This window comes from Equus przewalskii, chromosome 20 (assembly GCF_037783145.1).
Source record: "Equus przewalskii isolate Varuska chromosome 20, EquPr2, whole genome shotgun sequence".
Taxonomy (NCBI): Eukaryota; Metazoa; Chordata; class Mammalia; order Perissodactyla; family Equidae; genus Equus; species Equus przewalskii.
In genome coordinates this window covers 4822883-4836792 of record NC_091850.1, presented here as the reverse complement: position 1 = coordinate 4836792, position 13910 = coordinate 4822883, and the positions used below count along the sequence as shown (strand labels likewise).

The 13910-nt window shown below is 40.7% G+C and overlaps 1 protein-coding gene across 1 annotated transcript; it reads left to right on the top strand.

Moving 5' to 3' along the window:
- Positions 1-2941: 2941 nt before the first annotated feature.
- CCNB1 (cyclin B1) lies at positions 2942-10389 on the top strand. Its single transcript, XM_070586837.1, has 9 exons — positions 2942-3184; positions 3765-3935; positions 4028-4168; positions 5967-6149; positions 8205-8363; positions 8572-8808; positions 9094-9234; positions 9885-9995; positions 10167-10389. Exons 1-9 carry the CDS (start codon positions 3164-3166, stop codon positions 10272-10274), a joined length of 1272 nt encoding a protein of 423 aa, XP_070442938.1. The 5' UTR covers positions 2942-3163; the 3' UTR covers positions 10275-10389.
- The last annotated feature ends 3521 nt before the right edge of the window (positions 10390-13910 follow it).

Below are 13910 nucleotides of genomic sequence, written 5' to 3'. Positions count from 1 at the left end.
GGCTTAAAACCCTCCAACATGGCTTCCTCTGCACTTATTATACCCCAGACTCCTTATCTTGGTTTACAAGGACTTGTATAATTTTACCATTTCCAATCTCTTTAATCTCATCTCTGCTTGGCTCCCATCCCACCCCCTACCCCCTCAGCCCCACACTCTAGCCACACTAGCTCTTCTGAACATGACGAGCCCATTCCTATCACTGGGTTTTCACAGGCTAGTTCTTCTACCTGAAATGGTCTCCTTCTCGTCATTTAAGCCTCAATTTAAATGTCACCTTCTCAGACCATCCCTGACCACCAAGTCCAAGATAGCTACCAAGTCACTCTGTTTTCATCACTCTCTTTTCATTCTCTGCCTAGCAGTTATTACTATGGGATTATTTTTCCACTTTACTTACATATTTACTTGTTTAGTGTCTCTCTCGCTGTCTTTCCTACTGGAATTTAAGTTTTATGAGAGCAGGGATCTCCTCTGCTTTGTTCACAGGTATATTCCTAGCACCTGGAACAGTGCCTGGTATGCTGTTGGTACTGTTAACTTGGCCAGGGGAGAGAACATGGAGTAGTTCACTGAGCACAAAAGTCAGAAATTTTTAAGTGTTATAAATAAAGGAGGTGAACCATGGTACTTACGCTAATTAAACATTGAAAACTAGCATTCTGAACAGAAATGAGTCCATCGCTATATACATAGTTGGCAAGATTTCTCAGGCTTAGCACTCTTGGGCTATGGACATTTTGGGCTGGATAACTGTGTGTGTGTTTGGTGGGTGGGTGTTATCTTGTGCATTGTAGGATGTTTAGCAGCATCTCTGATCTCTACCCCCTAGATGCCAGTAGCACTCTTCCAATTATGACAACCACAAGTGTCTCCAGATGTTGCCAAATGTCCCTTGTGGGATAAAATGTTCCCCAGTTGAGAACTACTGGGTTAAAAGAAGTTCCACTGTGCAACGGTCGGGGAGGGTCTTCATTTAGGTCTAGTCAAGGCCTGGTATCCTAGGGTCAGTCAAAATTTAGGTTTTTTTAACCAGCTTCAGCTAGATAGAGCCCATGGCAATGAAACAAGAGTTTCAAGTTTCTAAGGAGGTGCTGCTGTGAGGGGATGTGAAATCTAAGGTGAAAACTGATGAGGATCATGGTTTTAAAGCTCTTCCCACAGATACTTTATTAGTTACAAGGTAAAACAAACAAACAGTAAATGTACAGTAGAGAAACCAAGCAACACCCTAACCAAGTGATCAAAATTAACGTCACTTATGGCAAACAGATGAACATCATGTGTCTGCAGGGGTGATCCCCTGAAAAGAACATGACATCACCTATGAGGTCAAGAATGCATAACCTTAATTTGGGGCTGGCCTGGTGGCACAGTGGTTAGGTTTGTGTGCTCCGCTTCAGCGACCCGGGGTTCACAGGTTCAGATCTCAGGTGCGGACCTACACACTGCTCATCAAGCCATGCTGTGGTGGCATCACACATACAAAATAGAGGAAGACTGGCACAGATGTTAGCTCAGGGACCATCTTCCTCACCAAAAAAAAAAAAAAAAAAGAATGCATAACCTAGATTTAACTCAAAAGGAACCACGAGACAAACACAAAAATAAGAAAGTTCTATTTTTCAAAAAGTGGCAAGCAGTACTGTATTCTTCAAAAACATCAGTGTTACAGGGGCTGGCCCTGTGGCTGAGTGGTTAAGTTCGCATGCTCCGCTGCAGGCGGCCCAGTGTTTCGTTGGTTTGAATCCTGGGCACGGACATGGCACTGCTCATCAGGCCACGCTGAGGCAGCATCCTGCATGCCACAACTAGAAGGACCCACAACGAAGAATATACAGCTATGTACCGGGGGGCTTTGGGGAGAAAAAGGAAAAAAATAAAATCTTTCAAAAAAAAAATCAGTGTTATAAAAGACAAAGAAAAACTGTAGAAACTGTTTCAGATTAAAGGAAACTAAATGCAATACCTGATCCTAGAATAGATCCTGTACTGGAGGAGGGAAAAAGTGATAAAGGACATTATTATGTCAACTGACAAAACTGGAATATAAACTAGGTTGAATAAAATACTGTAATAAACTAAATTTATGAAGTTGATAACTTTATTGTGGTTATGTAAGAGAATATTCCTTTTGCTTAGGAAATACATACTGAAGAAGTGAGGGATAAAGGGCCATGATATATATAACTTACCCTCCAAGTTTCAGAAAAAAATTTTATATAGTTATACATAAATCTATATATAGAAAGAGAGATTAAGTAAATAACAAAGCAAATGAGCTAAGCGTAGGAATAGCTGAATCTGGGTAAAGGTTATACATGTGTTCCTTGCAATATTTTTGTTTCCACCTTTTCTAAGTTCGAAATTATTTTCAAACAAGAAGATTGGCTTTGGGAAACAATTTGAAAGTAATCTGGCAGGTTAAGAAGCTGACAATATTCTTGAGACAATTAGTGTTGTGGAAACATCACAGATCCAATAAAAGAAGAAAAAACCCTACGTTCAGTCCCTGTGTTACTAATTTATGATTTGGGGAAAGCCACCCAAAGCCTCTCTGAGCTTCAGTTCCTCCACCCTAGAGTGCTGGAATGATCAAACCAAAGAGGGTAGTATATAAAAGCCTCTCCTCTGTAGAAAAGGAAAGTGTGTAACAATACGTAGGACTAGAGCCCTACAGCTTCTCATTTTCTCAAACTGCCACTGCTCCACTGTCACTCTTCCGAGATACAAGGCCGTGCGCTTGGCTACCTCCGGGGCACACAAACTTGCCTCTCCAGGTGGGCGACACACCTACAGCCTCTCCAGGCAGCAGCGGCAGCTGCCCAGAAGCGCAGGCGCGGAACCAGACCACGTGAGGGCCTGGCGGGCTCCCTGGGACCACAGCCTCGCTCTGGCTCCGCCCCCCTCGAACAACATCGCGGGATCTCCATGGAAACGCATTCTCGCAGGAACCCGCAGCCGCCAATGGGGAGGGAGCGAGTGCCACGAACAGCCCAATAAGGAGGGAGCGGCGCGGGGTTTAAACCTGGGCCAGCCCGGCTCCTCCCGGCGTGTTGCGGAGGAACGGCTGTTGGTCGGCGGTGGGTGCAGGTCCGGGCTCGTCGGGGGCTCCCTTGCTCTGCTTCTCCCCACTGAGCTGCTGCCTGGTGAAGAGGAGGCCATGGCGCTCCGGGTCACCAGGGTGAGCTGCTGCGGACGGTGAACAAACGCGGCCTTACTCGCCCGCTGTGTGTCTTCTCGCCTTCCGGAGGCCCTCCCCACCCTCGGCGGGAGCGGACCCGAGCAGCGATTTGGGGGGGAAGGTGGGCGGGGGGGGGGGGTCGGTGGGCCCCTGGCATGTCGGGGGAGTTTGGGGGTCGGACGGACGGGGAAAGGTGAGGAAGAGAACTGGACGGGGCTTGGATACACGTTGAGGGGGCGAGTGGAGGGTTGATGGAGAGCCAGGGTCCCTGCGGGGGCTCCCACCGACTGCGTGACCCTCTTTCCGCAGAGAAGTTGCCTGCAATTGAAGGCTTTTCGGTTTCCTTTCAAGTGTAAATTAGTAGTATTTTAGGGCGGGCGGGGACTAAACCTCGATGGGCGCAAGAGGTTCTGGGAGGAAGCCGCCTTTCACAGCCATGGCGTAGACCCAGTGGGTTTCCTTTGGACCCATTTACAGCCGCCTTTCCTCCTGAGAGCCTCTCCCTCGTTCCCCCTTAATTAACCCTTGACTTACTCTAACCTGGCTGGGCCAGCTCTCAAAGTGGTCTTGCTCCTTTCAGAACACGAAAATTAATACTGAAAATAAGGCAAAGGTCAGTATGACAGGCGCCAAGCGCGTGCCTGTGGCCACTGCTGCAGCCTCCAAGCCCGGGCTGAGGCCAAGAACAGCTCTTGGAGACATCGGTAACAAAGTCAGTGAACAGCCACAGGCCAAGCTGCCTCTGAAAAAGGTACCTATCTTCCCGATGCAGCTTCTTTCCTGTAAGAGGCCACCTTCTGTGACTCTTAGAGAAACATTCCATTTTCTCCCTTTCATCCACAGGAAGCAAAAACTTTAACTGCTGGAAAAGTTATTGCTAAAAAACTACCAAAACCTCTGGAAAAGGCGCCCGTGCTGGAGCCAGAGCCACAACCAGAACCTGAGCCTGTTAAAGAAGAAAAACTGTCTCCTGAGCCTATTTTGGTAAACTTGTGCTATTTTAGAATCTGTTGATTGTGTCTTTCCCCTCGTTTTACTAATGAATGGGATATCATTTAGATAAATAGTAATAATAGTAACATTTATCCAGGGCTTAGCAGGAGGTAGTTTCTGCTAAGCACTTTACATGTATTAACATAATCTTATTACCTCTACTTATTTAGATAATAGATAATGGTTTAGAAAAGTATGTGTCTTTTCTAGAGTCACACATCTAATCAGTGGCACATATTGGATTCAAAACCTGGCTGTCTCACGGCAGAACTTGTGCTTTTAATCGTTTTATTCTACTGCTCCTCTTTTGTTACCAGTATTGAGTAGCAGCTGCCTGGACCAGAGATTTTGCTGTCTTTGGTACAAGCCATCTCTGACCAGAATTTGTTAACTGAAACACAAATTATTCTCTTGAATCTTTTCTTTTTAACTCCCTAATATGGCCACTGGATAATTAATAAGCCTGTAACATTGGAGTATATAAAGGTGTAAAGCAGAAAGAAAGTGTAGCTCTTCAGAGAGGAGGTAAGAAGATGAGTTAATGTGTAGCCTCAAAAACCAAGAACTTTTTATTAACTATCAGGTGTGTAAATGTATCTATTTCTGTGAAGGAAAAGCAGACCATCTAAAAGAGGCTACTTTGCTGAAGTTGCAATGAACTACATTCTGAAGCTCTAATTTTAAAAACTTAGTTAAAACTTTTTGAGTCTAGGGACCGACCCCGTGGTTGAGTGGTTAAGTTTATGCGCTCCGCTTGGGCGGCCCAGGGTTTCGCCGGTTTGGATCCTGGGCGCAGACATGGCACCGCTCATCAGGCCATGCTGAGGCAGTGTCCCACACAGCACAACCAGAGGCACTCACAACTAGAATATACAACTATGTACTGGGTGGCTTTAGGAAGAAGAAGAAAGAAAAAAAAAAATAGGAAGATTGGCAACAGTTGTTAGCTCAGGTGCCAATCATTAAAAAAACTTTTTGAGGCTATTGCTTTAGTATTGACTTTTGGGACATAGCACAGGAAACCTGTAGCATGCGCAGTCTTTAATTTCCCATTCCAAACCAACTAAGGTTTCCTAGAAAATCCCATGCTGCTTCTTGCCTTTGCTTTCCCACCTTCTGTTTCTTTTAGCTAATGACATTTTCATCCTTCAAAACAGCTCAAGCATCAACTCCTAAAGCATTCCCTAACTTCCCCCAACCCCACCCTTGTTCTTAGAATCAATCTCCTTACTACATTTGCTCATCTCTTCCCAATTCAAAGCCACTGGAGGACACCATAAAGCCAGTGCCTAGCACAGAGCTTGACTTGAAGAAAGTGTTCAATAAATGCTTGAAATAGTTAATGATAATGATGTCAGTTAATCCTTAGTAGTCAAGACAGAACTTCTGTTCTCCTAAGCAGTGAGAAGCAGTCCATATTTTGACAGAAAGACAAAAGACTGATGTCATTTATTTGGGTTAACTTCCCATGGCGCTAATAAACAGATTCATTGCTTATCAGTTTCCTTTGAAAGAAAGTCTAGGATATGAATTTGCTTCTCTGTTTTATCTGTTAGCGTTTAGGTTCTGCTCTCTTCAAATTGGCTTAGTCTAAGTTGGCATGTTTCATATTAATCACTTCCTAAAGAGAAATAGAATAAATTTGAAAAGAAGATCCTTTTCCTTTAAGGAAATGAATTGTATGTCTGTTCGGCAGATGGTCTCTTGAGTCGGTACCAATAATCGGACCTTCATGCCCAGATTGGATGCTCCTCTTTGCTATTATTTCAAAAGGTCTCTCTGTTTGAAGGTTGATACTCCCTCTCCAAGCCCAATGGAAACATCTGGATGTGCCCCTGCAGAAGAATATCTGTGTCAGGCCTTCTCTGACGTAATTCTTGCAGTGAATGATGTGGATGCAGAAGATGGAGCTGATCCAAACCTTTGTAGTGAATATGTGAAAGACATCTATGCTTATCTGAGACAACTTGAGGTCAGTATTATTAGAGTCTTTGTTTTTTCTAAACTGCATCTAGCTTTATTAAAGATATTTCAGTTAACAGTTTATAATAGTTCAAGCAGGACATGAGCAGCATTTCTTTTGTTAATTTTTATTGAGTTAATGATAGGTTACAATCTTGTGAAATTTCAGTTGTACATTATTGTTTGTCAGTCGTGTTGTAGGTGCACCCCTTCACCCTTTGTGCCCACCCCCCACCCCCCCGCCCCCTTTTCCCTGGTAGCCACTAATCTGTTTTCTTTGTCTACATGTTTAAATTCCTCATATGAGTGGAGTCATACAGAGATTGTCCTTCTCTGTCTGGCTTATTTCACTTAACATAATTCCCTCAAGGTCCATCCATGTTGTTGCAAATAGGACGATTTTGTTCTTTTTTACAGCTGAGTAGTATTCCATTGTGTGTGTGTGTGTGTGTGTGTGTGTGTGTATGTGTGTGTATATATATATATAAAAAAAATATATATCTCATATCTTCTTTATCCAATCATCTGTTGATGGGCACTTAGGTTGCTTCCACATCTTGGCTATTGTAAATAATGCTGCAATGAACATAGGGGTGCATGGGACTTTTGGAATTGTTGACTTCAAGCTCTTTGGATAGATACCCAGTAGTGGGATGGTTGGGTCATATGGTATTTCTATTTTTAATTTTTTGAGACATCTCCATACTGTTTTCCATAGTGGCTGCACCAGTTTGCATTCTCACCAGCAGTGTATGAGGGTTCCTTTTTCTCCACAACCTTTCCGACATTTGTTACTTTTTGGTTATTTTTGTCATTCTAATGGGTGTAAGGTGATATCTTAGTGTAGTTTTGATTTGCATTTCCCTGATGATCAGTGATGATGAACATCTTTTCATGTGCCTATTGGCCATCCATATATATGAGCATCATTTCTTAATAGTAGATTTCACTTTCAAAATCTCCTTCATAGAATTCCAAAAATAAAACGTTGCTAAATAAACAAGTGAAGTCTTTATTTTCTATTTTGAACGGGGAGATTCCAAAGTGAGAGTGGACACTACCATGGTCTTTCTAATGGAAAGCCCACAGATTGAATGATATATTTATATTCCTCACATTTGGGAGCTGGTAAGTCCTAAACCCTCTGTTGAAGGAAGCTATCAGGCAGGAGGTGGTTGGTAATGGAGAAAATGCTGAAAAACTACAGCCACCCCCAACACAAGGCATTTTGGGCCAATGTGGCTGATGTGCATGTGATAGCAGGGAAATTGTTTTTTGTGTCCAAGAGGAATTTTCTTCCATTTCATCCCACTTCTGAAACTTTCTATTAGTGGCATTTGCCTTTTCCCCCTAAAACAAGGAAGCATTCTGTTTGCCAACAACATGAGCTATACAGTTAACCAAATTTACCCAGTTGTTTTATAATGCATTCACTTCTTTTGGCATCATCATATCAGTTTCTTGCCTGGTTCTTTTGGGCATCTCCATTTTCTATAGGATTGTCCTGCAAGAAGACTTCTTTGCCAGGACCTGCTTTGCGTTTCTTCTCTCTTTTTAAAGTTTGCGTTCTAACTTTGGAGGATTGGGTTTAACAGATGTATGTGCTGGTCCTTGATGGTTCCTTCTTCTCTGTATATGATGTTTTGGGGGTTTAAACCCTGGAGCAGGAGAGTGGTGGCACATATCTTCCAGCTGATCTGGGAGCTGCTTTTTTCTCTACTTAATAAAGCTCAGGTTCTGGTTTAGCCTTACGTGAAAAGATCTGAGATGATAGTATGACATCTTTATTTGGAAAGAGGTGGGTACAGGGTATGGGCCAGTAGCACTGATGGTGAATTGAACATAATAAGATTTGCCAATGGGAAATACCTGTCACATTGTGATGTTTGCTTTCTTCTTCAGTGATAGAGCTGTTTGTAGTGACCATATGAATAAAGTTTAGAAGTATAAGAGATTCTAAATGTTCCAGAGCTATTCTGTAGTGACGGATATTTCTAGTCAGAAATGTCACATGGAATCTTCTTTATAAGGATAATCAGCATTCTTTCTTTTTTTTTTGTGGCAGGAAGAGCAATCAGTCAGACCAAAATACCTACTGGGTCGGGAAGTCACTGGAAACATGAGAGCCATCCTAATTGACTGGCTAGTGCAGGTTCAAATGAAATTCAGGTTACTGCAGGAGACCATGTACATGACTGTGTCCATTATTGATCGCTTCATGCAGGTGAGTAATTCAGTAATTGAGGGTTCTCCCTTCCAGGGTCCTAGCATAGTCATAAGAAACAGACTTTTCAGCTAAAATCTATCTTGAGGGTATCATTAATGGAGATTTTGTTATGGAAGTATGTCTTTCCTACCTCTCATTCATAGCTCTTTGTCTTCTTTTTCAATTATATATTATTTATTCATCCAGTTGCAATTTTCCATTGCAGAATAATTGTGTGCCTAAGAAGATGCTGCAGCTGGTTGGTGTCACGGCCATGTTTATTGCAAGCAAATATGAAGAAATGTACCCTCCAGAAATTGGTGACTTCGCCTTTGTCACTGACAACACTTACACTAAGCACCAAATCAGACAGATGGAAATGAAGATTCTAAGAGCTTTAAATTTTGGCCTGGGTCGCCCTCTGCCCCTGCATTTCCTTCGGAGAGCATCTAAGATTGGAGAGGTACAGATTTCTTGAGAAACTTTTGATAATGGTGGTACATTAGGGAATACTGCTAACCAAGCAGATCTAATTCAATTGACATATTTTATACCTTTAAGTACATAAGGAAGTGGTTAGATGTTCTTTGTTTCCAATCAGGCTGTATATTATTATTGAGGCCTTCCATGAGCAATTGCATTTGAGAGTTTATAGACAAACATTTGTAACTATGGTTATGAGCATACTGGTTATTGTCAAGGTGGAATTCTCTGACAGAAGCTCAGTGACCCGTGGGTTTTGTTCCAGGTTGATGTTGAGCAACATACTTTGGCCAAATACCTGATGGAACTAACTATGTTGGACTACGATATGGTGCACTTTCCTCCTTCTCAGATTGCAGCAGGAGCTTTTTGCTTAGCACTAAAAATTCTCGATAATGGTGAATGGGTAAGCTCTGTCCCACAGACCTGGGTTACCCTAAGCTTTTAAATTGTAAATAGTATTTGCCTGAAGACAGAACTGTTTTCATTAAGGGCAATTCAGATGATTCGTAAATATGGAATCTGTTGAGGGAATGATTAAAAATGATATCCCGTTTGCAATGTCTTCATAGAATGCTTCCATTTCATTACCTAATTTCATCTTTCTTCATCCCTTTGAGACTCAAAGGCGGAGCAGCTGCTACTCCTTACAGATGGAGAGGCTCAAATAGGTCAAATGATGTACTGGAAGTTCATTTATATTCATTGATTTCAACAAATATTTCTTCTCTGTGCCATGGGCTACCCTAGAAATAGAACTATGAATTAGAAAGTCAGCCTCAAGGAACTTGGAGTCTAGCTTTGGGGTGGACAAGTAGCAATTACAAAAGTGTAATTAGGTTTGAGCATGTTAATGTATAATAGCTTTAAGCACAGGATTCTAGAGAAACATGAAATAATACCTCGGGGGAAAAAGGAGTCTTAAGCTTATCTTAAATTTAATTATAATCAGTCAAACAGTATCTATCTCCCTACTTTACACTTGAATAACATCTGGAAATTTTATGAAAACCATTGTTGATGAGCATTTTTTAACATTAACCTTTGCTGTCATAGACACCAACTCTCCAGCATTACCTGTCGTACACTGAAGAGTCTCTTCTTGTTGTTATGCAACACCTGGCTAAGAATATAGTCATGGTGAATCGTGGGCTAACAAAGCACATGGTAAGTCAATCAGCAGCCCGGTAGAGTGTTGGGAAAAAAGTGAAAGTAATTAAGACTTCATGCCCACAAATGCATAGCTTATTTTTAAGGAGTTGATGTTTTAAGTTAATATCTGTACCATTGGATCTTAGGATGTTTTTCTTCATTAATTACTATGCTTTTCCCTTCCAGACTATTAAGAACAAGTATGCCGCCTCTAAGCATGCTAAGATCAGCACTCTAGCACAGCTGAATTCTGCGCTGGTTCAAGAGTTAGCCAAGGCTGTGGCGAAGGTGTAACGTGGGAGCTGAGTTGGAGTACTATAGTATCTGCAAATAAAATTGGCACCATGTGCCATCTGTACATATTCTATGTCACATGTACTTATTTTAATAAAGTTTGTGGTCCTTTTTACTTGTTATACCTTAACTCATTTGAATGTGGCTCCTTCGCACTTTAGGGTAACTTAAAAGTTGTCTTAAAGGTATAGTGGGGAATACAAAAAAACCTTTGTTTACCTGGGACCTAACTAATATCTATAATTGTTGCTTATATGGTTCTTAGTTATTATTGTATGTACCTGGCTTTTACCTTATTAATACGAATTACTGAAGTTGTGAAGGCATTTAAAACCTTTCCTTACCGCATTTAAGCCCAGACGTCTTAGAATCTGCTGCCTCATTCTAGTGGAGTAAAAGTCTACCACCTCATCCCTAGTCCCTGTTTTCTGTTTCTTCTGGTGGTTGCTTCCATAATTTTTTTTTTTTTTTTTTTTTGAGGAAGATTAGTCCTGAGCTAATATGCGTGCCCATCTTCCTCTACTTTATATGTGCGACGGCTACCACAGCATGGCTTGCCAAGCAGTGCATAGGCCCACCCCTGGGATCCGCACCGGCAAACCCCAGGCCGCCAAAGTGGAGCACGTGAACGTAACTGCTGCGCCACCAGGCCAGCCCTATTTCCATAATTCTAAGCAAGCTAATTTTACCACTTTCTTAATTATCAACTTTAGCTAGTATCAACTTTTTCACTTGAAAAAATAAGAACTTTAATGTATATTCTAAACCTAGTTTAGTTTTTCTTTTTGTTTATTGGTTAAGAACATAAAACAGGATCCTCAAACACAAAAGTATCTAGAAAAGATTAGTCCCCTCCCCCTTACTCTCCTGCTGTCTCAAACCCGCCTATGGAAGGATATCAGCAGTTTGGGATGTATCCATCCATGCCATCTATAAACAGACATGCATATAAATTGTTATGGGGATTTTAAAAAATGGGATCATTCTGTACAGTACAATTCCTTTTAAAATGTATAGGCCTTACCTGTATTTAAGCATTACGTTCCATAGTATGGATATACTAAAATATATTCAACCATTCACCTGTTGATATTCAGATTGCTTTTTCTCTTTTCCCCTTCAGACAATGCCATTTAAATATCATTAAATACCATGCTTTTCTTTAGGTACACTGGGTTCTCCGAAGAGTATGTATGTTTTAAGTTCTGGTGCGTACTGCCGGATGACTCAATGTCAGCAGTGTACAAAAGTGCTGGTTTTCTCTGTATCCTTGCCAGAAGTCAAGGGAATCATTGGCTTCAATTTTTGTAAATTTGGCAAAAGGCATCCTACCTTGTTTGCTGTCTTAATCTATGCTTCTGATGGCTAGTGGAATAAATTTTTGTCTACTTATCAATAGGTAAGGCTTTCCCAGTTTGTCATTTGCCCTTAGACTATGGTGTTTTTTGCCATGCAGACATTTTAAGTTTTTATATTGTCAAACCTATTTTTTTCTGTATTTGGCTTTTGTATTTTCAGTCTTAAGGATAACTCCATCCCCAAGCCATAAACATCTGCTAAATTTTGAAATTTTTCCCATTTAGTGCTATAATCCTTTAGTAAACTTTTTCTATGTGGTGTGAGGGTAGGATTCTTATTTCCAGATGGATGCTCATTTGTGCCAGATATCATTCTTGTCCAATTGCATTGAAACAGTAATACCCATCTATTGCTTCCTGATCTGCTTGTTTTTTCCTGAGATAATAGTTTATGTTAAGTTTATCTGGTAAGATGAGGTGACCACTATTTTTCAAATATTCGGGAACAATTTTGAACACACATAAACTTTAAAGTTATGTCCAAGTGCCGGCACCGTAGCCGAGTGGTTAAGTTCGCACGCTCCACTTTGGCAGCCCAGGGTTTCGCTGGTTTGGATCCCGGGTGCGGACATGGCACCACTCATCAGGCCATGCTGAGGCAGCGTCCCACATGCCACAACTGGAAGGACCTACAACTGACAATATACAACTATGTACCAGGGGGCTTTGGGGAGAAAAAGGAAAAATAAAATCTTTAAAAAGAAAAAAGTTATGTCCAGTTAGTGATAAGCTCCTTTGAGATTTTGACTTTGCATTATATATGTGTGTGTCTGTATATATGTGTGTGTATATATATAGTACATTGTCTACTAGTTCAAGATGGACTGACCTTATTGTCCCATCCAGAAACATTTTTCTCCAGGGCTTGCCGCATGCCCTTCAATACAAAGGTAGAATTTAATTATATAATTGCTGGACTTTTCTTGTCAAGTTTATTACCAGGTTTATGGTTTCTTGTCACTTGTGAATAGGATCTATTTCCTAATTGTATTTTTCTTATCCAGTTCACATCAGTTTTCTTACTTGATTTGTTTTTTTTGGAGTTTTCTAGGCCTTAAGTCCAAAAATGTTATTTTTTTCAATGTTCATGGTATTTATTAGAATCTCCAAAATAATCATTGATGATCAGTAGATACCTGTCTTGTTCCTGGATTGGACATCTCTTTACTTTTACCATTTAATATTTTTGCTGTTAGTCTTTAAGTGGGCTTTATATTTTAGATATTTTTCTCTTCCTGTTTAGAGTTAATAGGCAAGCTGTGGAATTGCATTTACTTTTTTAGCTTATGTCATTAGGGTTTTTCTCTTTGCTGTAATGTTCTACATTAGAGGTTTCCTAAAATGGAATGAATTCCTGCTCGTGGTATATAGATTTGATCTGCTAATATTTCATTTAGAAATTTTGCATCTCATTTGGGAAATTGGCTTGGTTTTTGTTGTTGCTACTGTTTTTCTGTCTTATTCTACCAGCTTTAAAGTGGATTAAAGAGGTTTTCATTTTCAAGTCTTATAATTTGAAATCCCTACTTTTTGATTTAAAACTAGCTAAATTAAAGTGTTAAGTCATTTGGCCTGGAGCTGCTTAAAATGGTAGTTTTCCATGGTCTTTTAGGGATTTTCCTCTCACTGTTAACAGAAAATCACCCATTCTACTTTTTTTTTTTTTTTTGGGAGGAAGATTAGCCCTGAGCTAACATCTGCTGCCAATCCTCCTCTTTTTGCTGAGGAAGACTGGCCCTGACCTAACATCCGTGCCCATCTTCCTCTGTTTTATATGTGGGACTCCTACCACAGCATGGCTTGCCAAGTGGTGTCATGTCCGCACCTGGGATCTGAACCGGCGAACCCCAGGCCACTGAAGCAGAACATGAGAACTTAACCGCTGTGGCACTGGGCATTCTACCCTTATTCTACATTTTAAAAATTATAGCTGTAGAGGTGCATGATATATATAATTAATCTCTTCTGTATTATAGTTATATCTTCTTTCTCATTCCTGATACTGAATACTTTTGTTTTCTAATTAGGCTTGGCCAGGGGCTCTTTTATTGGTGTTTTGGAAGAACCAGTTTTGGTGTTATCATTTCTACTACCTTTATTTTGTCATTTTAGCTTTTATGTTAATTCTCACCATCTATTTTTCTTTCGGTTATTTTCTAGTTTAAGTTAAATACTTAATGTATTTTAGTGATAAAACCCTTTATACCTTTTCTTCTGAGATAGCTTGTTTCTTTTTTCAAGATTTTATTTTTCCTTTTTCTCCCCAAAGTCCCCCAGT

Coding starts and splice junctions, on each gene's coding strand:
- CCNB1 (XM_070586837.1), top strand. CDS start 3,164: ATGGCGCTCCGGGTCACCAGG. Junction 3,936..4,027: donor CCAAGCTGCCTCTGAAAAAG/GTACCTATCTTC, acceptor TTTCATCCACAG/GAAGCAAAAACTTTAACTGC. Junction 8,364..8,571: donor TTATTGATCGCTTCATGCAG/GTGAGTAATTCA, acceptor TTTCCATTGCAG/AATAATTGTGTGCCTAAGAA.